Below are 26,769 nucleotides of genomic sequence, written 5' to 3'. Positions count from 1 at the left end.
GTTCAATCGTTTGGAAAATATTTAATAAATATGATTAAAGCTAAGAAAAAACCGGAGGCATAAAACCCTGGCTACCGAGTCTTAGAGCCGCCTGTAAGTGATTCGAAGAAAAAAATTGGTTTTGGTAAAAAGCCACAAAGCTGTACCAAGTGCCACACAGATATTCCCTAAACGTATGACATCAAAATATCAAATGGGAACGCAGCTGGGGATTAAAAGATGTGCGTCGCCTTCTAAATGTTTGCTTTAAATGTTCCACACGTCAAAGCCAAGCAATGAAGAAACAATAAAAAGGGGAAAAAAACAGAGCGGGTGTATTTGTTTCGGGTATCATGCTTCGCCCCATCGGAAGTCACGGACTACAATGATCGCAAATCGTCAAAGCATGTGGTCCGCTGCGGACCTACTGCATCAGCTAGTCTACACGGTCTACTGTCCAGTGATGCAAGCCTTTTCTTGAGAGGAACGACAAAACAAACATTCTAGCTGCCTTTGCAGGTGAAGGCATGCAGTATTCGAACGAGAGGAGACGAGTTCACTGTTTGAGCGCATGCCTGAACTGCTGAAACTGAGTACGCCAAGCTTCACAATGCAGCAAGAGGAAAAACACGAGAAGAGCTCTCGATGAGCGGTTCTTACCTCCAGATCGCTTTTTTTTTTTTTTTCTGCGTGCTGATTTGTTGGCCAAACTTGCTTGAATATCATCGCGGGTCAATAGCCTTAGAAAGCAAGTTGCGAATGTCCACAGGTCTCATTACTATGCGCGCCGCCTCAAGGGAGATATGTGCACTTGAGTAGGGTCTAAATCGCGGAGGGCATGTTGGACACGTTTACAGGGCCGTAGAGGGCATGCATGCACATTTAACTTGTAAAAACAACGCACGACATACCACACAAAAGACACAATAACCGCGCCGCCAGACGCAGAGTAAGCACTTGAAGGCACACAGTTAATGTCAAACCAAGATACGAGCGAATAACGGGAGGGCTAACCCTACGCAGGTGTTCTACGTGCTGGTACCTGCGTAGAGCCACGTGTTTGCAGTTTACGGTGAAGAGGACTGCCGTAGGAAACAATGAGTTGTGGAATAGCGCTACAAGGTCAGTGGCTCTGTACATGTCGTTACCTAAAGGGTGACAAAATACGAGAAGGTGTGGTTATCACAAGGCTGTGAGACTGTCGTAAGAAATTGCCATGCACAATGAAGTCGATGAAACGAGGACAAAAACAGATCTCGTCCGTGGACCCGCGCGAGCTCACGACGAGAAAATGAGCGTACCTTATTTATCGCGGGCGGGAAAAAAAAAGAATCACAACAAGGCGGCGTTCACATTCAAAGAGGAAGCGGGGAAGTCAAACACAAGGGCGCATTCGGTCCGCGCAGTTTCCGGAGATGAGCTAGAAAGGGGTGACAGCTATCATGTAATACTGACTCGTACGGGGAACGTGCTCGGCGGCAACTGTGGCGGGAACCTATGCACGGTGGGCTTTCTACTCGCGATTACGCACACTCAGTTTGTGCTCTGCCCAGTATACTACTACTCAGGTAGCACCAAAGTAGCTGAAACTTCCCGGCCCGCACGAAAGCTAGCAGCCGGCTCACTGACTCCGCGCGCCCTCCCCCTCGATGAGCGACTGGTCCCTGTGCGCATCCTCTCATGCTGTGCCATGGGGCGAAGCGAGTACCGCCTGCGACGAACGATTTGAGCGTGCTGCTGTCCTCATCATTTCGAGGAAAAAGGCGTGACCCAGAAAGCTTTCGGCGGATAGATCATTAATGCTCAGACAGGTGCGCGCACCCAAACGGCACCTTGCAGAAGTACCGCCAGATATGAATTTTGCGATGCGAGAGAAGCGTACACACAGAGCGTGTCGATGCACCGTTGCTTCAAAGTACTCCTCGCGTCACTAATTCGCTTCGTCCGTCGACAGGTGGATCCATACGCGCTCCTAGATTGAAGGCGAAGAGGGGGCCGCAGAAGGAGTTCGAAAAGGAGCTCGGTTTTGTTGAACTATTTATAAATCATCTGACCACCCATATTTGCCAGTGTCCCGCGATCGCTTGCCAACAGCCACCTGCATTTTTTAAAGAAGAATACGGATATGGTGTACACGTTGCATTCGGCGATGCCCATGCTCATGCTCCTCCAGGAGACACCCACAGAGGATCGGGTGGTGCAACTATGTGGTACAATTGCAAGGCTGCTGAACAGACATAAATCAGCAGTTGATCGTGCTTCGTTAGACGTCAGGCGCTTGCGTGTCCAACGTGCGAGTTCCGTCAATGTCGCCATTCCATGTGACGCCTCAGCTGAAACTGCCGACTTCAAGCTTTCTCTATCTAGATTTGGACGGCGGCTTCCGAGCATGGGATAGGTTGCTCGGCTTCTCGGCTGCGCACATCAGACTGCTGGCCCATGTATAAAAGCACCCGAACTCGTTACACATTTTACAACACACACACGTACGTACATAAAAATACCAAGAATTCAAGCAAAAGGAGACCTCCGTTCGCCGGCTTTTTCTGATCGTATACCTACTGCCCATGGAGAAACAAAGTATTTCTGTGCGCACCGTGTTACGTTAAGTAAGGCTGAATTGGCACCCCTTTGCGCATTGACGAAACTGGCGCCACGAACTGCAGTCGGGGCAACAAGACGTTTCAAGGGCCCACAGCCAACTACACACATCGCATGGGTGAATAGTGAGGACCTTCACCTTTTGCCTTCACCGCACGTTTGCCAACCGTACCGCACACCGCGAGGTTGCGTACTTATGACTACGTTTGGAATTGCTTCTTGAAGTAGTAAACGTCTTTAAAATTCGCTACTCAATATATAGAAAAAGCGGAACGTAAAATTCCGAACCTGTTCATAAGTAAGCAATTATTATTATTTTTTGGAGCCCACACTGAAAGAAATGAGCCCAATGAAGATATTTACCAAAAACAAAAGGATCCAATTGGTGCGGGTGTTCGTTACTGTGGGCCCTGCTCCATCTTTTTGTTACGCGTAACAAATCCCGAATATCTGAATATCTATACCTCCAAGCTTCAAATTAAAAAGGAAAAGAAAACAAAAACGATAAAAACCTCTGCTTTTCTGATATCGAGTTCGATTTCAAATTTGTCGATCTTACCATGGAACGCGTAATGTTCTATTCACTGTCATGACTAAACAAATGAAGCTGCAGTATCAAGAACTGTTTAACAAATTCTTCAGTTTAATTGCTGCAGACCGCTGCTTGCGGGGCAGACCACCCGACACGGAATCTTAAGCAACGACTGACGTGACAGCGTAGTGCATTGAAGTTAGCGATCGGGGGACCTTCGATGCAGTTAGGTCTAGCAGCAAGGACACAGTGTGATAGAGCGCTTCGCCCGGCTTGTTCCAAGCTGAGCAGGCTGTCGTGTAGAATGGGTGTACACGAGACAAAGGTGCTCTTTTCTCGCTCGTGTTTTCCCGCGGAACCGCGCTCCCTGCTCCCTACGTCGCGCTGATAAAAACCGTAAAACATACCACCGAGTTCTCACACCCCATCTTTTGGCACAAATTTGGCAGATGTTGCTGATAAAATGTGAAAAGGTTGGCCCAGATGAGATGCCGGATAATGATGATGATGACTGTAGGGTTTAACGCGCCGACGCAACGCGGACGATGAGGCGCGCCGTAGTGGAGGGCTCCGGATGAATTTTGACCACCTGGGGATCTTTACCGTGCGCCGAAATCTCGTACACACGGGCGTTTTTGCTTTTCGCCTCCATCAGAAAAGCGGCCGCCGCGGCCGGGAATCGAACCCGCGACCTCGTGCTCAGATGCCGGATAAGACACTTTCCGTTTGATATGGGACGAACCTCAAAAACGCCCATTTTAATTAGCTTGTTCGCACTTATGAAGCAAGCAAATGTTATAACCATTCGAAGTGTCCAAGTGTAAGAAACGACTAATTTCTAGTGCAACCCGCCGCGGTGGCTCAGTGGCTAAGGCGCTGTGCTGCTGAGCACGAGGTCACGGGTCCGATTCCGGGCCGCGGCGGCCGCTTTTCTGATGGAGGCGAAAAGCAAAAACGCCCGTGTGTACGAGATTTCGGCGCACGGTAAAGATCCCCAGGTGGACAAAATTAATCCGGAGCCCTCCACTACGGCGCGCCTCATCGCCTGCGTTGCGTCGGCACGTTAAACCCTACAATCAATCAATTTCTAGTGATGGGGCTCAAGTCTCCTGTTGATGGCGCGAAATTCTTCCCTCGCATCTTCCGTTGCGCTGCTTTCATTCTTCAGGCGTACTGCGAAGTTTTAAATTGTAGGCGCACGTGCGCAGTTCGTGTGTTCGGACTACTGCCCCCCAAAAAACAACATAATTGATTGATTGATTGAGTGACTGATTGATTGATTGGTTGATTGATTGTGGGGGTTTAACGCTCCGACACTACACAGGCGATGAGGCGCGCCGTAGTGGAGGGCTCTGGATTAATTTTGGCCACCTGGGGATCTTTAACGTGCGCCAAAATCTCGAACACCCAGGCGTTTTCGCTTTTAGCCTCCATCAGAAAAGTGGCCGCCGCGGCGGGAATCGAACCCGAATTACGTACGAAATAACTGGGCGTATTTCATTCGACGGTAAAATTGAAGATTTGCTTCTGCGTGGCCCGAAAAGCGATCATCTGGCTCCTCTTAATCCTTAAGTGATACATCGGGCAATCCCATGCTTGTCGGTTAGGTATACGTTCTCTCATTACACGATTCCTTCAAGGATCGCATAGGACGACGAGGGCGAAAAGGAAGTGCTAAAATGCGGAGTGATAGTGTCGCCTTATATATGCACCCCGCTGCCGATTGGCCATGCCTTCTTTTTAAAATAACCCCTCCACCGTGATTACGACTAGCAAAAAAAAAAAAAAAATGCAGCAACTTAATTGCGTTTAGCGTGATATTAGGTGGCCATAGTAGGTCAGAAAAGCGTTTCCTTTACAGCACTCGGTGCATCTGCGCATGTCCATGACAGGTTTTCGCGCTTATGTGCACGCGCAGAAGCGCCGACCTTGTACCGGGCAACGTAAGGGCATTGTTATTCAGATCCGCCTGGATCCGTTACCGCCCCGACCGGGTGCTTTCTTTGTTTTGATCAGGTGCTTCGCAGCTGGCGGTCAAGGCGGAATGCGATGTTTTCGACTGTTTCACGGTTTTGGTTCTTGAGGAGTTTGTGTGTACGCAAGTCGCCGTGCCAGTATCACAAATATCGGTCTAGTGATGAAATTTCCCCATGTGCGGCAGCAAATAAACAAAAGTAGGCCAAGGCTTCAAACTTCGCCTCCTTTTGGCCTATTTTTCCTAGTACACCGAACTGTCACTCTGCACAACTGGGAAAGATGGTAGTGTTATCATTTATCTGGTTTCACGCCTCCATCGCCTGCCTTCTATATTCACCACCCGTAAAAATGTGTGGGCAGACATAAGGAACTGAACAAGTATCGAAGAACGTATGTTTTTTTCTTTGTTTCGTGCAGCTATTGATTATTTTCAGCAGCAAATTTAAACAAGCTGCGTTCTTTCTATTCTCCCGAGTCCGACAACCAATCGACGGATCTGTAATCTCAGTTTCTCGACCCGTCTGAACTCCTCCCGGCCCTTTTTCTTCCCAACTATTGCTTTTTTATTGTAGTTTAGGAAACTACCATGCATTCGCGAGCGTGATTGGTGTGTTAAATATTAAGGCTGATCTGCCGAAAGCACTGCGCCTGAAAGAAACGCAGGCAGACCGTCCATAAAAAAATCCCCACATGGTACATACACGGTGGAGCCACTGAAGCACCATGTGAATGCAGCAGAGACTAAAAGTGCTTACACCACAATAATCGCGTGCGTGCTATCAGGACTTGTGGTCCGGGCAGTGGGCCATCATATGCCCCCCCTCCGCTGAATAAAAAGTGTGCCAGGACCGCCGTCTTCAGATGCGGCTTCTGCTGGCCGAGCGACCATATATGCTGCGCGCTCTTCGTAAGTTTGAGACAGTGCGAAGCTCCTCGCACTGTATCCGCTAGGGTTGCCTCCACTTCGCCACGCAACCTGGTGGTCTACTCTATATTGCACACGGAAGTCAACGCGCTACGCTCTCCAACGCCTAAGGGGCCCGTCGCAAGTTCTGGCAAGGCACCGTTTTTGTACAGCGCCAGAGGCCTCAGCGCTTGAGGCGTCATAATGGGACCAGCCAGAATGAGATTCCGCCAGCTATGCTTCAAACGACATTCAGCGTACGGCTACGACGTACATTCCAGCGATGATACTGAATTTTTCACGTTTGTACTTCTTTATAGAACGATCTGTATGCCTTTCTGCGTGCAGACGAAAAAGGATCACTACAAAAAGTAACAGTTTCTTCGGAACACAGAGATGGCCAGTTCACGCAGCAGTTAAGCACCATGCCGGGGAGACAATGACTCCGACCCAAGTACGAGCTTTCAATGCTTCGTCCATAGCCGTTTTCTGTTTTTTTTTTTTTAAACTCAACTGATAATACCGCTCCCAACACACATCTCGCATATGGAATGCTTCCCACCGCGTACACAATGAACATGACTTGATATAAAAATTATGAAGTGCATTCTTTCCACTCTAGAGAAGCAGTTCTGAGCGTTCCGAGAGGGGATGTAGCATGACACCTCGCACACCCGTGCTTTCAAACCTCGCACAGGAAATGAGCTCCATTTGGCCACTACGACTAACGCGCAGCTTCACCTGCGGCGCTCAAACATCGAAATTCAGGAGAGCAAAAAACTGTGCACAATGTACAGGGGTCGGCCCCGTGGACCAGGGCCGACTACTGGCTGGCCGACCAAAGAGCGCCGGCGCGGCTGCCTCGTCCACCATGTCCAGGGAGCAGACGCAAGCGAGCGGATGGCCGACCAAAACGCGCGCCGAGCTGCGTACGAACCGCTCAAGTGGCTTCGTTCGCTTCTGCGAGCAAATCGCGCCCACCTTGCTAACGCGAAGCACCGGATGGGAGATTCGACAGCGGTCTAGCCGAGGGCGGCGGGAGGTCGATCGTCGTGGACGGGAATGACAGTGAGAGAGGCGAAGGTGAGAGTGTGCAGCTGCTCTCTGATGCCTCGAAGGCTAGACCAGCGCCGCGCAATGGTGCAGACGTCTCCTAAACTGCGGGCAAAGAACAGTGCGTGTAAGCACGCTAATCTGCGACGCTAAGTAGCTAGCGCTAAGTGCTGCTGTCGACGCGAGCCATTCAACGTGTGAGTACATGTACTTTACAGTAGTTACAGGAGCACATTAAACAGTAGTTTCACAAAGGCGAAGAAAATAAAATGTAATACGTTTGCGCAACCTATATCGGACTCTTGCAACCATGGCAGCTTTTAGATTCGGCTTCGGCCTACGCTTCCTACTGCACGAGAAGTTACGCGCTTGAAAGGAGTGGCCGAAGCTTGTAGCGGGGCTCCTAGCCCAGTGCTGTCGACAGCGCGTGGGGCGGGCCATTGCCCCCTGAAATATCGGCAGTGAGGCACCGGGAGCAGGCCGTATGCTGTCCGGTCTGGTTACAGAAGCGACGGCATATCGGTCGCACTGCGCCCTGTGGCGAGGCAGCCGCGCGGGCTGCAGCGGATCCTAGAAGTAACACGCGCGCTGGGCGCCTTTCTCCTCAGACGACGTCCCCTGGAGAGTCGTAGAGGTCCTCGGTCGCGTCACCGTCCCGCCCGCCTTGAGTTCCACCGTCGGCCGAGTCCTGGGTTGAGGGCGTCCGCGCCCTGGTACTGTCGCCACCGCTCCTCGGGGAGGCGATACCAGGCTGCTGCTTGGGGCTGCGCGGCAGGAGCACCGTGGTCTCGCTGACCGATTCATCGCTGCGGGCAGGGAACAACAACAGTGAGCGCCCGCACCCTGGGGGGCGAAGGATATACGGGGGCGCAATGCGCCTGCAGCATGCCGAAGAGCCACGGCTAAGCGTATCAATGAATTTTACGAATGAAGCTTATCAATAACAAACGTTATCGGCCCGCGGTCGAAGGTGCGTCCCAGATAGTTACAGGAAAGCAAGTAAACAATTTAAGAAGTGGCTAAAAATCATCAATTAAGCCATCGATTAATTCATTGATGCACGATGCAGCAAGCAGGGACGTAAATTTTCGGCGCAATAAGACTAGGCCCACTGCGACTGCCTACAGAAAAAAGCAGCAATCGCTATTTGCCGCGAGATCGACATGTAGGTGGCGATAGCGTCGCGCTGCTAGTGTGGATGCTCCGCTGAGCGGCCCGTAAGAACGCACACTGTGGGCGCGCTTCGTGCCTTTTTCCCGCCGTATGTGCGCACGAAAGGCGCGAACTAGAGTCACTAAATAAGGTCTATTTAGTGACACTAGCGCGAACAAGAGTGGTATGCTGTATTTCGGTTCCTCAACGTTCAATGTATAGCATGGAAGCGGCACTAAGTTTTCATTACTACGCCAAAAAAGCGACGACCCATCGGGAATCTCAGAATGGCCGTAATAGTGACAATAAACTTGTACGCCGTAGCTCGTAGCAAGCTCGATCTTTCCACACAATGGCTTCTAGCCTTCAATAAAAGCGTAAGCACAAGCAAATCATGAAGCCTCGATCTCTGAAATTCAGTTTACAACGGCAATCTAAATCGCTTTCACTGGTAGCATATGACGCATTCTTGCATTTGTGGGATGCCCTGAAATGGTAACACCACCTACCTGCCCCGACATTATTTCTAAGAGCTTACGATATTTTTTGTATGTTCGATAGGCAACATAAAATTACTGAATTTTTATCAGCGCAGAGATATAAATGTAACCGCTCTAACGGGTCTTTTAAATGAAATTTTAGCGACTCTGAAGGAAGGTTTGATGAATAGCGGTGTCGGACCACTTATTTACGGCTTTCGTCGCAAGTGAACTTGCGAATTGAATTGTCAACGCACGCAGTACAAGCAACATCTCATGCTTAGCTAGGTTTACAGTGCTTAGCAGGTTTACAGTGTGCAAACCAAGCTTCTGGGACCTCACAGTGAGCACAAATTGTCCGTTACGGCTGCTCTGTTGACCATTTGCGTTCCTTTTAAAATCTAATAGGTGCCTGGAACAGCGAGATGTGTTTGCATTCTTGCGTATAAGGTCGCTTACAAACTCTAAAGATGGCAAATGAAGTTGCGCTGTTGCATATGTAGTAAAACGTTTCCTTTTTATTTCTCGTTGCGAATCAGCGCAACGGGTTCCCGGTAACTACTTTGTTTTGTAAACTAAACATCGCCTTTGTCTTGGCATTTAATTCTTGAGGATTGGTTAAAAAATGCAAGGATAAAAGTTTTCTGTGCATTTCGTTTTTTTTTTCGGGAAAGGGGGGGGGGAAGGGTGGGGGGGGGGGCATGCCAACGTTGCAAGAGCAGCGAGAAGAGAACGCATGTAACGCGAAAAGCCAAACGTTGGTTATCAGTATTACTTACAATCGAAAGTACGCTAGGCGTCGTGTTCTGTAGCGGTGAAAAAGCATTACTTCAACACGTATTTCCAAAACTGGTTAACGGGCCCTTTGGTCCGAGATTGTCTAGGTATTGTGGCTTGCCTTTTTCAAAATTGCATTGAAAGCAAGAATTGTGGGAAAAAATGAAAAAAAAAAACAGCGAGCCTTGGCACACACCCCTCACACATGTGGGCAACAACGTGCATTATATTACGTGATTTTTCCTCTTTCTTTAAACTTAGGTCCACCTTAAGAGGTTAAGACGTGACCATATTAGGCATTTGGTTATGCTGAGTGAAATTGTCGGGATTTGAAAATGTTGTATATAAAAATGACACATGAAATACAGACGCAAACTCACAACAGCTTAATTTTACCGTACTCTCGCGCATCCATAGAAACGTATTTTAAAGAATACTTAATATTAGCAACTCAGTATAAACAACGACTGTCCAAAAATGGTATTTATTTTAGAAAAGGTATGGGAAGAACACGATCACAAAGGCGCTTGCGGGTGTAAAATACGTCCCCGGTAATGTATGGGCGATAGCGAACAGGTCGTGGGCGGTGTAATTGTTTGTTTGTTTCTTCGTTCTATAAGGAAACCGCGTAATTTTAGAAGGGTATGCACAAATCCACGGGTATGTACAGGTCCTGTCGCTTACCTGTTTCGCGTACTAAACTTTTATACTTTAAATAATCACCACGCCAACTTCAAAAAGCACCCTCCGACGTTCCCGAAACGGCAGACGGCTGCACTCAACAATAAGAAAAGTGCAATGTGTGGAAGCAATGTTTAAACACGTTTCACACTCAAGCGGTTACCACGGCGAAGATGTTTCGTGGAACAAAACCACCCAACTAACCCGCAACGGCCGCTGATTATTGTGTTTCTAGAGGAAATGCGCAAGCAGAGCTAACTATGTCATTGCTTGCTGTCAAACGAGTACACGTATCGGTTGTTTTGTCTTGTCACGCGTCTTGCGCCGCGCGCAACGTGAACAAGCAGACGACCCGAGGAGCGGTTCGTCCCGCTGCCACCAAGGGCCGACTGTGTTCGCGCTCGGGGCTAATATTAGAAAGTGTAAAAAGAGTGCAGACAAAATGGCAAGCGTTACACAAGCAGTAGGGGGAATCGCAGTGCTCGTCAAGAACAATCTCGGCAAAAGAAATGTACGACAACAGGGTGCGGCAAGACATGTTTGGTACCAGACACGCTTGCCTTAAATTACAGCGGCCACTCGTTCTAAGAATGTGCGTAAGCGTGTGTGCGCCTTGCAGTTGGATGGCTCGGCCTTTGTGCGTGAAAGGTTCTGAGAAAGGTTCCCTGCTGAGCTCAATAATATCCCCATTGCACTTTCCTTTCCTCTCTTCCAACAAATCACTTCTCTCTCTACACTCACTCGTGAAACCAATGTTGGCAGTGATGCAGTACTGGGAACTTGCGTTACGCGTGCCTCGACTTGACTGCACAGCCAGTCTTGGGCGCATGAGAAGTACAATTGTTTTATAGAAAACGTTGCCTTAGTATAGCATGCCACTTGCCGTTTATCATCGTACTTCCGTTGACGCCTGCTGTTTTGCGACAGCGGGGTTTTTCCTTAACTATCTTCACACGTGTTATCTCGTGTGCTGTTTCGTCGCCGCGTTAGCACGAAAAAACAAACAAATAACAAAAAATCAATGAACCCCTCCGTACCAGAAACAGCGGTGCACGCGAAGCGTGACCTCAGTGAAAACGAAAACCAAGCGCTTTTGCCAAAAGTTTGGCTTCTGCTTCTGCTAGCCGAAACTCTGGATCAGCTCGACGAACGCTCGCACTTTCGCGGGCCCGCTCACGTTAATGTTCTTGCATGGCTGCCCGCTCTCCGGCGGAGCGAACCAAGCGCGGCCTACCCATGCCGCAGCCGGCGGCGAACTGGCTGATGCGCGCGCAGCGAGCGAACCTTGTCCGGAGCGCGTCTGCGGTGTGTCATGAAGCGTCGCGCCGTCTGCGATTGCCTCGGAGTACTGGCGTGATCCGGCGCGCCACATGTGTGTGCGCGTGCGCCAGCTGCGGCGAGGGGGAGTGGGGATGCGGAGGCGGAGGGATTTTGGCAAACGACGACGACGGCACAAGACAGCAATTCGAGCTTCGCTTGAAAAAAACGCCCATAGCTATACAGAATGCACATAATTTTAGATGTCTGAGTATTCATGTGCGGTTCGCGAACGCCTACCAGACGTGTTGACAAGGCGGTTGATTAAGCTGCACCAGACATAAATGAATACTTTCGAATAATATAAAACAGCAGGTTAAAGATAGGGCTATCGTGTACAGTGCGTGGTAACTGACTTGTGACCATTAGAATATAGTGTACGTGTCATACTTACAATAATTTGCTGAAGTTTATTAATATCATTAATGCCCTTTATAAATTACGACGCTACTGGTTCCAGGGGACCCTGAGGGAGGGAAGCGTGCCTGAAACGCAGCCGAATCGGGTTGGTTGCTCCCTCACGGGAGATTATTTCCGGTGATTCTCCTTTCCAATGGCGGTACCCTTATTTGTCGCTCCTCTATTCTTTTTTTCCTTAATGCGTGAGCATCACTCACACGTTACTTGGTTGAGTTGGCGAAAAACGCGGCGTCCTCAGGTCCGCGCAAGCGATCAGCGTGGCCGCAACCTATCGGCAAAATTCTCAAGTAGAAATTCCTAAGCGAGTATGTGCTCCTTTCTCGAAAAAAATGTAGTGGATTCAGACAAGGGCATAAGAGAGAATGGACCCAACACAGCGCTGTGTGGTGTCCCTTCTCTCCTATGCCCTTGTCTGTATGCGCTGTGAATGTTTCAAGTATGAGAAGGTTCTGCCTGGCGCACTATTCCCTACATGGTGATTAGGCGCAAGCTGGCCTAAGTCTCGTAGTTTGCATGGAAACGCACAGCAGCTATGGAAGAAACGCCTACATCAGCGTCTAGTGGGCAGCCGTGGCCGTCCACGGCAGTTCACCGTAAGAGAACGCTCAGGTGATTTTTCCTTTTCCGTGCGAGTGAGCACCTTCATTTCGTTGCTCAGCCAGTGAAGGTTACTGACCTGCCATCGTCTTCCACGAGCGCCTCTTGCCGTTTTAACATTTGGTGATGAATTGGTGTGGGGGACGCCGGGGGTCTGTTGCTGCCGTCTCCGGTCCGATGCGAGCAGGCAGAAGGACTCAGCGACGATCTGAAAAAGGCGTACGTCTCAGAACTGCGTCCAGAGGCTTCGAGATGATGGGTACGGCTTCTCATGCAAACAGCATATTAAGGACAAAGTCACGACCTGAGTGTGCTTTTATGATGGGTGTTCCAGCCTACCTCCTCTAACGGTACTGAAGAATAAGGCACTCCGTTGTGGCATCATGGGCAAAACGGCTGAGGAATGCGGGAAGCACTTTGCTTACCATTTTTAGCAAAACGCAGCGAATTTTTTTTTAATAAATTAAAAGGCACTCTTAGGGGTGTCTAGTATGTGCTTGTCAATCTAGTATGTGTTTGCCAGAGAAAATGTTACTGCATCAATTTTTAAAAATATCTGCAGCCTAACCTCGTTACATGTAATGCTGAAAAAAAACGACTCAAAGTTATTTATTGGTCGAGATTTTATACAAAATAATCACTTAATGGGAGATGCCGTTGCCGAAATAATTTTTTCTGCAAACGTTCTTCTCTGCTGAAAGCTCATCTCTCGTTTCTTACCATCCTTTCGATATATGTCGCGATAATATCTTTTGTACACGTGCAGTAATGCAGGCATGCACGTGCACGTACAGTGGATGACAGGTAGCTGCATTTGACAGAATCCACCCACTTTCATTCACACAATAAACTCAATATGCCAACGCGGCTTCGTGCATTGTTGCGATCCTGCAGAGCTCAGTTCAACACTAAGCAAAACTGGGATGCGACGTGTGGGTTTCGATCATATACTGTTCAAGGGCCAACTTCTACTTGAAATGAAGCTGGACACAACAACATCAGGCTTGACATCATCCAGCTCCTCTTAGGAGCGCTTTTAACGGTGCAGCTCCTGTATCCAGACTTCAATAGCAAACGTGCTACAAACGGAAACATGCAGCTACTAGATTTATCGCATTCAATAACGCACATTGGTTACGACAATGGTTTGCCGCACGCTCCGAGGTGAGGCATTGGACTTTGCACCAAACAACTCCGGGAAAACGTGAGTGGTGCGACAGGAGACGCGTACCTTCTGGAGGGCCTGGGCGAGCGAGGCTCTGAGGCCTCGTCCAGGCTCCTGCAGTTGCCGCCCTCGGGCGAGATGAGGCGCAGCGCCGGCAGCGCGGCGGCCTGAGGCGGTGGCGCGCGGGGTGGCGTGTTGGTGGCCTCCTCGCGGCGCTGCGGCGGCGGGTGCACGCGCAGCCGGGGCAGGCACGGTATCAACTCGATGGTCTGCCCGGGCGCGCAGTGCGACGAGTCAATGACGATAGCCAGCTCCGAGAAGGGCCGGCCGCGGTCGGCGCTGCAGTCGGTGGACGAGCAGTCGGTGCCCATGTGATCCTCGTTGGTGGACGGCAGCGAGTCGGAGGATGACGAGCGTTGGCAGAGGAAGAGGGGCGACGTAGCGCGGCCGTCCACGGGGCTGCGTGATCCCGGGGTGAGAGCCCCCCGCGGGCTCTTGCAGGGCCGGCGCGGCCGCATCTCGCCGTCGTCCGAGTCGGAGGTGGAGTGGGCCGCTACGGCCATGCTGCTCTTGGACGGGTTGCGCGACAGTTTGGCCTCGGCCAGCAGCTCGTTGGGCAGCGACTCGGAGCTGGGTGTGATTCCGGGCGAACTCCCAGGTGTAGGACGGCGGTGCTTCTCTCCCTTCCGGTGCTTGTCCGCCTTGCGGCAGCGCGGGCTCTCGAAGCTGATGCTCTTGGCGAACGGGGACGTGGCCCTGGACACGTCTCGCTCGGGGACGTCGAACTTTCCCGTGTCGAGGATGATGTCCACGGAGCCTCCGCCCCGGATGCACGACTTGCTCATCCTTATTTCCGCGATGTCGATGCCTATGCCCTCATCATCGACAGAGTCCTCCGTGCTGGTGGTCTGGTAGTTGTGGCGCGTGGCGCGATACTTGCCCTTGAGCGCGACGCGGTCCTTGAGCGACGGCGTGGCGGCAGGGCACAGGGCGCCACCTGTGGACGACCTCCGCTTCTGCAGAAGCGGCGACGTGGGCCGGTGCGCCTCGAGGTACGGGTAGGCCACCGGGAACTGGAACGCCTTGGCACCGCACGACAGGTAGTTCGGCGAGTGGCCGCCCTTGGGGGAGACGCGCCGCCCGCCCTGGTGCGCGGGGTTCTCCAGCTCGTCAGCGATGGGACTGCTCGAGTTGCACCTGGACAGTCCCGGGCTGGAGAGCGAAGAGTACCCGGACGTGCTCAGGTTCGACTCCGATATGGTGCGGTCCGCCGAGGAGCACATGATGGTGAGCGGACTCAGGTAGTTCATGCTCTTGCAGGACGGGTTCGGAGTTCTGGGCGGGCTCGGCGCTTCTTCGGACTCGCAGGAGCTCATGTTGGCTGTGATCAGGATCTTGGGCATCGGCAGGTCGACGGAATACTTCCTCGGGACACTCAGATCCGTGGCCTTCTGCTTACAGCCGCTGCCCACCTTCGGCAGGCTCAGCATGGACACTTGCGTCGCGTCGGGCTGCTGCTTCGTAGGGGACTTTGGGAACGCTGCCGGGGAGGCGGCCATCATGGTCTTCTGCAGGAGGTCCAGAAACGCCCCCTTGGGGTCCCCACTTGCGGCCTTGGGTGAAGTGGGCTCTTCCTTAGGAGAAACTGCCGCCGTCGCGCTCGGTGCCTCCTTGGCCTTCTCTTCCAGTGAGGACGACTGCTGCTCGACGAAAGAGCGCGGCGACGGCGACCGCGAGCCACCGCTGGCCACCGCGTCCTGGCGGCTTATGGGCTCCCCCACAGCCGAGCTCCGTGAGGGAGACTCTGGCAGTGGCGTCACTTCGGCCTGCACCTCGCTGGTCTTGGGTCCCGCACTGAGGCTATCCGAAGAAGAGTTCTGCTCTTGCGACTGCTCCCTGATGGAGTGGAATTCAGTGGCTCTCTGTATGAAACTCGTCTCAACGCTGCCCTCACTGGCGACGGACACGTCCGATATGTCCCCAGGGGTCTCTTCGCGCTTGATGCTCTGTATCTTACGCTCACTGAGCTTGATAAACTCGTCCAGACTCATCCTCCGCTTTCCTGGCGACTTGGACGAAGTGACCAGAGAGGCCAGGATGCGAGAGGTCTCGGACTCTTTCTCCTTGGGAGCCGGCCCCGGACCACTGGTGCCGGGCATCGGGTTGTCGCTGTCGCTAGAATTGGCTGACTGCTTCTTGGAGCCGGAGGACTGCGACGACCGCTTGAGGAGCTCGTCGAAGCTGAACGTGCAGGCCCCCTGCTCCTTGTCGGACGGGCTGGAACCGCCGTGCGCGCTGCGGATGCTGTGCCGCCGAATGCGACTCAGAAGTGACCGCTGACACGGCTGTGGGCTCAGACTAGCGGGCGTCAGGCTCGGCTGGGTGGAACTCAGGCTGTAACGGGTCGCGGGCGGCGACGGATCTGCGCACAAGTCATTACGGCTACATGAAAAATGGCGGGAGGGGATTTGATTGGTTGATTGGTACCCGAACGGGGCACTGAAGCACCGTCTTTATACAGGGTGTTTCAGCGAACACTTTCAAAAATTCTTAAAAATAGGCTCTTCGAGAAAAAAAGAAACCCTCTTCAGAAGGAGATTGCTAGCTGCGGCGGACGCCAGATAGTATCAAGGGTGTGCACATTAGTTAGGTGGGTAATTAAACTCTACTAATGAACTTCTTAATTAGCGGAGTTTGGTGATTGTTGTCAATGGTGATTTTGTAGCCCCAGAGAAGGCGATTTCATATCAGTTTTTAAAACAACGATAAAGTCGGTGTTTAAAGCCCTGTAGCGCGAGGAAACCTGCCGTTGTTTTCCGCTCAAAAACGAAACTCGGCGCTGAAGGAGCGCTGGAAGTCTTGAGCGAACGCAACGTCGGCTGGTGACGTGTTTCAATGAATGTGGCGGCCAATTCGAAATGTAAGTGCAATTTTCCCTAGCTAGGAAGCCTCAGCAAGCAGCCACAGCCGCGAAAGCACTCCTCGCCCAGCAAACAAACCTTACCTTTGTCTGATGCGCTTTCTAACACGCAGCGATTATAAACGAACAGCAAATAAACCTAACGAAAAAAAAAGGAACGGATGGTGACGTTTCACATCTTGCACGTCTGGTAGCCGCGTCAGATGTGGTTGAGACAATAAAAAAATTCACAGCATATCCACGGGGTGAATGATGATGAGTGGGCGAAGCTCCTGAGGGGAAATCATCGGTAAAACCGTGACTCTTCAGTGAAAGTTCGCCCACTACATCTGTGTCCGAACGTAACGTCTAGAAAGTCTCGCTTAAACCGCGCGTCGGCACCTTGGGGCTGAGCTCGCCTGATGCGTTTTGCAGACGCCTCACGAGCTCTCACTGCATCGGGGTCTGCCTGCCGATACGCGCGCTTTCTCGCCGCTTGCCGTTCTCTGACGTTTTGGAGATCCTCTTCGCGCCGCAGCCGTGCCGCTTCGCGTACGGCAGGGTCCTCGCGCCGTTGCCGTGACGCTTGGGCCTCTCGTTCTCGAACGCTGGGATCTTGGCGGCGTCGTCGCGCAGCCAGACGACACGCTTCGGCCTCCCGCTCTCGTACGGCAGGATCTTGGCGGCGGCGTCGCGCAGCTTCACGGAGCGCTTCTGCCTCGCGGGCTCGCACATCTGCAGCCTTATCCATCGGGCGACTCCGAGCGCGCGCCAACAGCGAACGGATTTTATTACAACGCTCCCCGCCATCTAGTAAACAATCCAAGAACTAAACTAGAGGTAGCCACGCCATCTAGTAAACAATCCAAGCGCATCTTTTCATCATATACAAGTACCGCCATCTAGTAAACAATCCAAGAACTAAACTAGAGGTGGCTACATACATACGTCGAGGATGGACAGACCCACGCCTTAAGGAGCTTCGCCCCTAAAAAGAAAAGCAAAACTGTCGCCAACGCCCACTAGGACTCCCGAAACGGGCGACCGTATTGTGGGCAATGGCTAGCCTCTTTCTTGCGCCTACCAACGAAACAAAAGATAACACTAGCCGTGGTATAAGGTGAGCGTTGATCATTGAAAAAATACAAGAGGCGATGGAGTTGATATCAGATTCCCTTGTGAGGGTGGTGCCAGTGGACACCGAGAGAGGGCGTTGCGCGACAGCGCCATCATCATCACCTGAACTGAGGGAAGAGAAGAGAGGGGAGTAGAGTGTGGGGAGAGCCCGGGAGCGGCGGGTGGAATAAAGGAGTCGTTCGGTGGAATCTGTGTGGGTTGGATGCGTGTGAGTGACTGAGAGGTTCGAACATGACACCCTAGCGTGGGGAATCACCAGAGCCTTTTTGAATTGGGCGACACAGTCACTGCAACACGTCATCAGCGGATGTTGCGTATGCACTAGACTTCTGGCGCATCATGTGCGCTGCGTTTCGGTTTCATGGGGGGAAAATACTTGATTTTTGCGGGCTGCAGGGCTCTACAGAGTGCATTTTTCTTTGCTTTAAAAACTGGTTTGTTATCGTCGTCTCCGTAGCTACAAACTCGCCATTGTCAATAACCGCCAAACTTCGCTAATTAAAAAGTTCATTAGAGAGTTTTAGTTCTTTAACTATGTAATTCGCATGTTTCTCATAACTGCTGACGTCCGCCGAACCTGATAGCTTGTTCCTTAAGAGAATTCCTATTTTTCTTGAAAAGCCTACCTTCAGGAATTTTTGAAAGTGTTCACTGAAACACCCTGTATGTTAGGCAGCCATTACCGTATCCTCATAAGTCACGTCAGCCCCTCAAGTGTGCCAGTTTTCAAACTTTCAAGGGCGCAGTGAATTTAGTATGACATGCGATCGCAGAAGGCACTTTAAGGCGTAATCATCGGTAATGACTACCATAATGGTGTCATTCAGTGGCCTGCTCCCAGAGCAACCGGTCTTGTAGAGAGTTTGATGAAGGCAGCGGTATTCACTGGCACAATTCGTTAAGAGGATTCTTGCCATATGAACACAGTGGAAAATGCAGAGCGCAAAAAACATGTTCGAAATTAAACGAAGGATGACTGTAGGGTCACGCAGTTTGATCAGAATATCAAAGAAAAGTAAACCATCATCACAACATCACGTATAATGTTAGTCGTGCCCATTGGCTTTAGGTTTTGTTACAACTAACAATATCTAGTCTTTCAGTCTCGCCACATGTATGCAAGCGGCCGAAGGAATGAATTTGGCCTGCGCCGTGGCAGTACGCAATGCAAGAATGGCGCTCTGCACTGCTCAGTGCTTCAGCCCAGATCCCTTATTTTGATTCAAACGGTACAAACGATCCTGTTTGCCGAATTCACTTCATCGGCCGCATGGACTGGTCACCCACCTACACTGTAGCGAAACTATACCCCGATATTGTTTTACAGTGGAAGCATTGAAATAAGCAGCGGGGAGACTATAGAAAGGTCTCAAAAATGGCAAAATCAGTGAGCACAAAAACAGGGAAAGAACATGCCACTCAACTGTTTTTGCTGCGTTCAATCTCTTCAGCTAGAAATTTTTCGATCTTGTCGGCGAACTTGCGTTTGATGCAGTAGACTAATAGTATAAGCAACAGCACGGCTGACACGGTGATCAGCCCCAGCCAGAAGGGCTCTTCGAGCATCCTCTGACTCAAAGGACGGTACGGCAGACGGAACAGCTGCTTCTCGCACCGCAACCCTGCAAAGAAGAAGTCCAAATGGCAATCAGCATTGGATAGCGACTTAGAGTAACGCATTTGCGCGGACTCATGATTACTAACCAGGCTGTTTGGAGAATCTACCCCCCTCCCATCCCTTTCTTCCTTCCTTCCTTTCAGAATGCTTGGCGAAGCCGAGAGATGATACGAACGTTTTATTCAGTCTTAGCGCTGGCCAGCACTTCCAATAAAAGAAAAGAACAAATACCTTCAGAACCTGGCTCTAGATGGCGTAGTGAGCCAACGCCTTACGCGGCACAATGCTTGGGCTTCACCACAGTGCATTGCAGTGACCGATTTCTGCCACCGACAAAGAAACTTCTGCGAATGACAGTACGTGCTTTCAGATCCTTTTGATGTCATTAGATCACTCAAAAATGCGATCTACGCTGTGGCACTGCACAATGCAGGAGGTCATGCTTGCATTGCGGGATGCCTCAGCGCAGGCATAAATTTTGAGTGGCATCTCTTATGGTGGGCGTCGTCGTTGGACGAATTTGCTCTGTTGACGGCATGCGTGATTGGTCACCCGAGAGCCTTTTTGTGAAGCTGATTCACGGAATTGTATTACAGTGTGCGTACATGTACACGCACACGCAGGCACACACACACACACGCGCGTGAGTGCGCGTGTGTGTCCACATGAATGTATGTATGTATGTATGTATGTATGTATGTATGTATGTATGTATGTATGTATGTATGTATGTATGTATGTATGTATGTATGTATGTATGTATGTATGTATGTATGTATGTATGTATGTATGTATGTATGTATGTATGTATGTATGTATGTATGTATGTATGTATGTATGTATGTATGTATGTATGTATGTATGTATGTATGTAGCTCAATTGATTAGGAGTATTTATGTCCATTTAGCTGCATCTCATGCTTGAAGGTGGTAGCCAGCGCCGCTGCGACCAGTTTTGGTGATGGGGAACTGCTTTTAAAGCGTATATGGCTAGGCATAAGGAAAGTCCAGTGGCCCCGTGTACGCAAAAAACTTTTCCGGTGCAACCCCATGCGCATGCGCGAAAAAAAAAAAAAAACACGTTGGAGAGGAGTAAGTAAGGGGAGAGGGATTGGCTGGGTTTGTAGATGACGTGGCTGCACTCTCGCATCTACCGACACTGGTAAGTCGGAATGGTGCATCGGAGGGAGCGAAAAAGTCTCTCTCGCAGAAGAGCGCGCGGGCAGCGAGCCACTTACTACGCGAAGCACAGCTCAAGCGACAACGGCGGGCAGGGGCGGCGGCGTTGCGGGCAGAGCAGCAGTGGCAAGCACCGGCCGCATGTTACTTCGGAATGGGTAGGGCACCCGTCATGCGTAAAGCACCGGCCGCACGTGACAGCTTCGCTGGTTAACTATCTGTGCGGAGTGCATGGTCGCATTTATTTAAAAAAAAATCACGTATCTCCAAGAAGTGAATTATGACGAGTGGGCGAAGCACTGGGGATCGTTGTTACCGTAAATCACCCGTGAGAATGCTTACTGCTGCTAAAACGATTTCCAATCCAATCCAATACAATTCAATTTAATCCAATCCAATTCAATCCAAACCCGATTCAATCCAATCCACTCCATTCCAATCCAATTCCCCTCGCGCATGCGCAGCATGCCTTTTCTTCCCAGATGTTTCGATTTACACGGTGCTGTGCCGTGAGCACGGACGCAGCACGCCGGACGGACAAGCCTCAGCTTTAAGGTGCTTCGCCCCTAACAGAAGGCCCCCTTAAGCGCGAATTGTCGCAGCGGCGCTAGCTTAGCACTGGTGCAATAAACGCAACCGCTGAAAGTACTGCCTAGCACCTTATCATACGAGCACGTCGCTGAGGATGGGGTCGCGCACCTTCGAAGAAGATGTTGCAGTGGCAGACGAAGGACCCGTTGAGGGCCACACAGCGGCCCTGGGTTCCGCAGGGGTGGCCCGCGCATGGGTCGACGCTTTGGGTGCAGTCGGGTCCCTGGAATCCCTGCTGGCACGAGCACTGCAGTGCCCCCGTAGGCGACACGCTGCAGTTGCCGCGGCCGCTGCAAGCGTCGCCCACGTCGCACGCGTGCACGTGACAGAAGAGCGCTGCGCATGGAGACCGGAACAGGCGGCTCGAGTGGGTGACGACACCGTCTCTTAAACTGCGTGGGACTCAACTGTAGATCCTGTACACGAGCACTTGCCACATTCTCTCTCTTATGCTCACCTTCTGAGGTTCAGCAACAAAGGTGTAAAACAACTCGCTGCAGGAACAAAGAAATGTACCGGTTCCCTTCCTATACAACATCAGACATGTTCGAAAAGTATTTAGTTATTTATTTATTTCCGAATACTGCAGGCACCAGTGCTGTCAAAACAGGGGAAAGCAAATTGTGCCCGTTTTAGTAACATAATCGTTAAACACTCGCTGTTAAGGAATCCATGTACGTTGGTTTCACTGCAACGTTGCAGAACAACCTATCAATGCTGCAGTCTGAAAATTCAGTGACTGACGAGACCCAGCATGTTGTTTTCCTCAAAAACTTGCCCAACGCAAAACTTTCAAGCCGCGCGGGGCGTCCGTTGACATTTATGATTTATGAGCAGACGACATTAACGATTAATGAGAATAATTAATTAGAGTTAATTCAGGGCCGATGATTATTCATTGAATTTTCCCTGTTGATCGCAGTGATTGGCCGCTGTATGGTGGTGTGGCAAAGGTGGCCTAAGGGAATTGCTTTGAGTACAGTGAACAGTCGCACATACGGCAAGAAATTCAGGTAACGCAGATTAGATTATGGGGTTTAACGCACCCAAGCTACACCTGTGCTATGAGGCGTACCATAGTGGAGGGCTCCGGATTAATTTTGACCACCTGGGGATCTTTGACGTGCGCCGAAATCTCGTACACACACGGGCGTTTTCACTTTTCGCTTCAATCCGAAAAGTGGCCACCGCAGCAGGTATCAAACCTGCGTCCTTGGGCTCAGGAGCACAACGCCTTAGCCACGGAGCCACCGGACCGACCTTGTTTCCATCGAGCGGCCGTGATTCAGGTAACGCGCTCCATTCTTCAGTTGTATTGGTAAAATATGACGAATGGAAAATTTTATTTCAGTTTTAGAGTTATTTTACTGGGTTGATCGAAGTAGTGCTGGATGTACAGTAATCACGGATTGAAACGCGACACTGCGAGCGCGTGGCCGCCGGTACATGCAGCGCCGCCCGTGGACGCCCGTGGAAGCTAGGTGTTGCATTGTGGTATACCGCGAGGATGATAGCGTTATAGTACACTATAATAGCGTGTTGACCGTAGGCTTACTGCTTCCGGTTGCCAATGAGCGGTACTGTGGTTCCCCACAGCGACAGCGAAGCGCTGCGAGCCTGGAGCGCTGGAACTCGTTTGTGCGGCCACTGTTGTAGCCCGGCTGTGCGCGCAGCCGATTTCGCGACATCGTGTGCGCGCGCTCATGTTACGCGTGCCCATCCAATGCGGCACAGTAATGTTCATGTAATACACAGTCACGCTCATCTGAATAAAATAAACTTCTGTACGAAGGAACAGCAAACTTTATTCCGGGATATAAACTAAAAAAAAAAAAAAAGGAAAGACGCCTTTGCAGGCACGTTCGCGTGTGGTGCGGTGCAATAGTACTTCGTCGGCTCTGCTCTTTTTTTTTAGTTTATATCGTGGAATAAAGTTGGCTGCTCCTTCGTGCAGACGCTCATTTTATTCAGATAAGCGTGACCGTGCCTTACATGCACATTATCTGTGTCGCATCGGAAGGGCACGTGTAAGAAGAGCGCGCGAGCAGACGATGTCGCGAAATTGGCTTCGCGGACCGCCGGGCGGCTACCACCGGCGCACAAACGCTCTCCTGCGCTCCAGGCTCGCAGCGCACCGCTGTCGCTGCGGGGAACCACAGCCCCGCTTATTGGCAGCCGGAAGCAGCAAGCCTACCGTTAAAACGCTCTCATCCTCGTGGTATACCCCAATGCAACACCTAGCTTCCACGGGCGTCCACGGGTGGCGCTGCATGTATACCGCAGGCCACGCGCTCGCAGCGTCGCGTTTCAATCCGTAAGCACTGTACGTATTTCTACTGACAAATGAATTCTTGCGTCGTACAAACAATTTTAGCTTTGCTACCTACGAACGCAGTGGGAACGATCTAATTTTAGTTGATCTAACGTGTTAGTTGTCGAAGAAAAAATTGGGCCCATCTCCCCGCGAGGGGGACTCGAGTAAATGCGTCGCATAGGGGGTGGGTGTATTGCGTTAACGTTTAGTGTTTGGGGAGTTGGTGGTAGTGAATGCGTTGTATCAGCAGCTTCTTGACGTAGTTTGAATGAGTCAAGGACATAAGGCGCGTTCGTAGCCTCCCATTCTGTGTCGGCTTTGTGGCGCAGTGGGTAGAGCACCATGTACATTGCGTTCCGCCCGCAGGGTCGAGGGATCGAAACCAGGCGCCGGATAGTATTTTTTTTATATAGTGTAGGGGGAGGGGTGCGGACTACGACTACGGACGTCAAAGCGGGTGACATCGTGAGTTACTGAAATGCTCTGCGTTTAAAAAAAATACAGTCGTCCCACAATATGGGTCTCGTCACCAAACGTTGTATGCTGTCTTATAGGCCTTTAGCTTAGATAGGGTCTCGTAAACATGGGAATCATGCTCAAGGACCGGTTTGATGGAGTGTAATAAACCCCGATTATCGCTTTTGAAGGCAACGCTTTAAATTGTTGTCTAAAAAATGAAAGCTTCCTAAAAGCATTTAGTGCGATATTATCGGTATGGGTATCCCGTTTAGGCTTGTTGCTAAACTATACATCAAGTACTTTGTACATGAAACAGACAGAAATATTTTCTCACGGATTTTGTAAATGTAAAGTAAAGGACACTGCTTCGTTGAAATCGTCATAAGGACAGTTTTAGAAACGTTTGCCCACCTTTATTTGTCTTTGCAAGAGCCAGATAGTCAACATATGTTTTCATTCAGCGCACTCTGGCAAGGGTTATGATTGAAAAAGAATAAATAGCACAATCGTCAGGGGAATAATTCGCAGTAACACTTTTGTAAAAATAATTCGCAATGCCATTTACACACATCTAAATAATAATGGTCCAAGCCGAGATAGATCCCTAAGGCACTCCGGGCAGGGCATATATATCATTAGATTGAACTGGCTGACCCTAAATAAAGTACGATCTAGTAAATATATGGGGCGTGGGGGCTCTCACACATCACATCACATCCCTTTATTTCCTTAAATAACCCTAGAGGGGGTATTACATAAGGGGTGAATTAACAAGATAAAAATTCTTTTTTAGACCCGCCTGTTACAGTTGCTCACCAACGAACCAGAATTCTGGTTCGAACCAGAATTCTGGAAAAGGCCCTTCACCGCGTCCTCGCAGCGGAATTGTCGGACGAGGTGGATATTTTTACGAGTGCCAGCTTCTCCCCCTTCCCATATGGGCCTGGCCTAGCTGGCGCTGCCCAGCTCGACCGTACCTGGACGGCTCCTTCACACGTCACACTTTTAACTCGTACCCCCTGGAAGGGGAACTCCAGAGCATCCGTAGCGCACTGAATCATTTGGCCTCCACTATTGCAAACCCACCACCTCAACGCATTCGCATTCTCACAGACTCTCACCAAGCCCTCCAAGAGCTGCGCAAGCCCTTCACTGACCCTCCAACTTTGCACCGAATTCAACATATGACCACCATTCTGGCCCGTAATGGAACCGCTACCCGTTTGGCATGGGTGCCGGGTCACACGGATCCGGATGGTGGCACCAGGCTGCACATGATGCAGCACGGGAGCGTCTTGATAGTACACCTCCCCTGGACGACCACGCGTCGCCCCCCTCCCCCTGCCCTCGCCTTCAACTTGACAACGTGCAGTCTTTCTTCCGTCCCCCCACCCCCGCGCCCCCCTTGGCTACCTGTGGCTGTGGCTCCCCCGATGCCTCGACCTGCAGAAGTGTCCGTGAACAAAGCTACGGCCAACGCAGCCCTCACACCCCACGTCGCTAGAAAATGGATTTACCCAACGGGGTCTCCACCTCCTTACTGTCCCCACTGCCGAATGACCGTATTCGCCCCCCTTGACCACCTAATCAGGCGCTGCTCAGCGTTTTCTCTGTACTGGCCTATCCTCACCAACGCTATGCCTCCAGATGCCTCTCAACATGAGCTCTCCATTTGAAGATCCTAATTTTATCACAGCCCTTGGGTTGTTCGGCGTGGAGAGTGGTCTTACAAGATTAGTGCAGACTGGGGTCCAGTCGCGGCGTGAAAATTCACTAATGGTCGATGATCTTCCCCTTAGCCTGGCCTCCGCTGTCTGAAGGGAACTCTGTGTGGTATTAATGGACGCATCATTTCTTTAATTGGGTTGCTCCTCCCTTCCCCTTCTTCCACTACCCCTATTTTGGCCGGATAGACTTCCCTTGATTAATAAAGGACAACAACAACAATATTGCCACCTGTTTTTCATTTTGAAAGATAAGTGGACAGTTGGTCCAAAAATGTTGATGGGCAGGAAATGGCGACGCCGCCGTGAGGAAGGTCATTTCAGACCTTTGTAGTCCGCATAAAGGAGGACACATAAAAGGTGGTCGTTTTAATACGTGGTCGGGTGACTTGAAGTGGATGACTAATGCGATGGGATATGCGGGCTGGTGGAATAATGTAGGGATGGCGGAGCGGGCTGCGAGAAAAATTGTGAAAATGGTAGATGCTGGAAATACGTTGGCGGACGTCAAGGTTTAAAAGAGCCAATTCTTTTTGGAGGGATTATACACTGCTATTATACGAATACGAAGAATGAAGGAACCTAACAGCGCCGTTTAGAACTGCCTCGAGTGAGTCGATTAGTATGTAACAAGCCTTTGAGGAACCCATGCAGTGAATAACTGGTTGATTAGTAATTTATGTGGCGCGTGCTCAAACGCTTTCCGTAAATTAAACAAAACTGCGCCAATCTAAAGCTTGGTACACGAACAAAGCCGTTAATTACAGATATTACTCACTGTTGCGAAAGGCGTGCTGATATTGAACAAAACAGTTATTTGACCTGAGGTGGTGTGTTTTGTGTGACTAGCTAGTATGTGTTCAAGTATATAGCAACATGTGCTTACCAAAGGGGTTGGCCTGTAATTTGCTGCAGCTATAGTTCACCCCCTGATTTGAATACTGGTACAATACTTGTTGTAAGGAAGTCTATAGGTAACCTGGACTGATTATGAGCGGCATTAAATAAAATGTAGGGATTTTTTTTTTCGGTACCATTTTTTCGGAATGTGTTTCTATGGGACACGTTGTATTAAAGTGCATAGTGCGAAAGGGAAGTCTTGAAGAACTTCTAATCCACGGGAAGCTACGTTCACACAGTTGAAATAGCGAAATCCTGCCCATTCTTATTGACTGCGACGCGCGCAGTAAGAAAGAATCCCTTGAGTCCCCCAC

The 26,769-nt window shown here is 50.6% G+C and overlaps 1 protein-coding gene across 1 annotated transcript in view; it reads right to left on the bottom strand.

The window, feature by feature from the left end:
- Positions 1–4,165: 4,165 nt before the first annotated feature.
- The window catches only part of LOC144155589 (uncharacterized), a 509,077-nt gene continuing 486,473 nt past the window's right edge, over positions 4,166–26,769 (bottom strand). Inside the window, exons 20-24 of the mRNA XM_077687126.1 lie at positions 21,167–21,394; positions 19,095–19,292; positions 13,701–16,056; positions 12,549–12,677; positions 4,166–7,852 (exon numbers count right to left, since the gene is read on the bottom strand). Coding sequence (XP_077543252.1) covers positions 7,651–7,852; positions 12,549–12,677; positions 13,701–16,056; positions 19,095–19,292; positions 21,167–21,394 — 3,113 coding nt within the window. The 3' untranslated portion in view covers positions 4,166–7,650. The remainder of the gene's footprint in view (positions 7,853–12,548; positions 12,678–13,700; positions 16,057–19,094; positions 19,293–21,166; positions 21,395–26,769) is intronic.

Source organism: Haemaphysalis longicornis, unplaced genomic scaffold (assembly GCF_048455015.1).
Source record: "Haemaphysalis longicornis isolate Haplotype H1 unplaced genomic scaffold, Haemaphysalis longicornis Haplotype H1 scaffold_1, whole genome shotgun sequence".
NCBI classification, from domain to species: domain Eukaryota; kingdom Metazoa; phylum Arthropoda; class Arachnida; order Ixodida; family Ixodidae; genus Haemaphysalis; species Haemaphysalis longicornis.
This window is presented reverse-complemented; position numbering and strand designations above follow the sequence as displayed.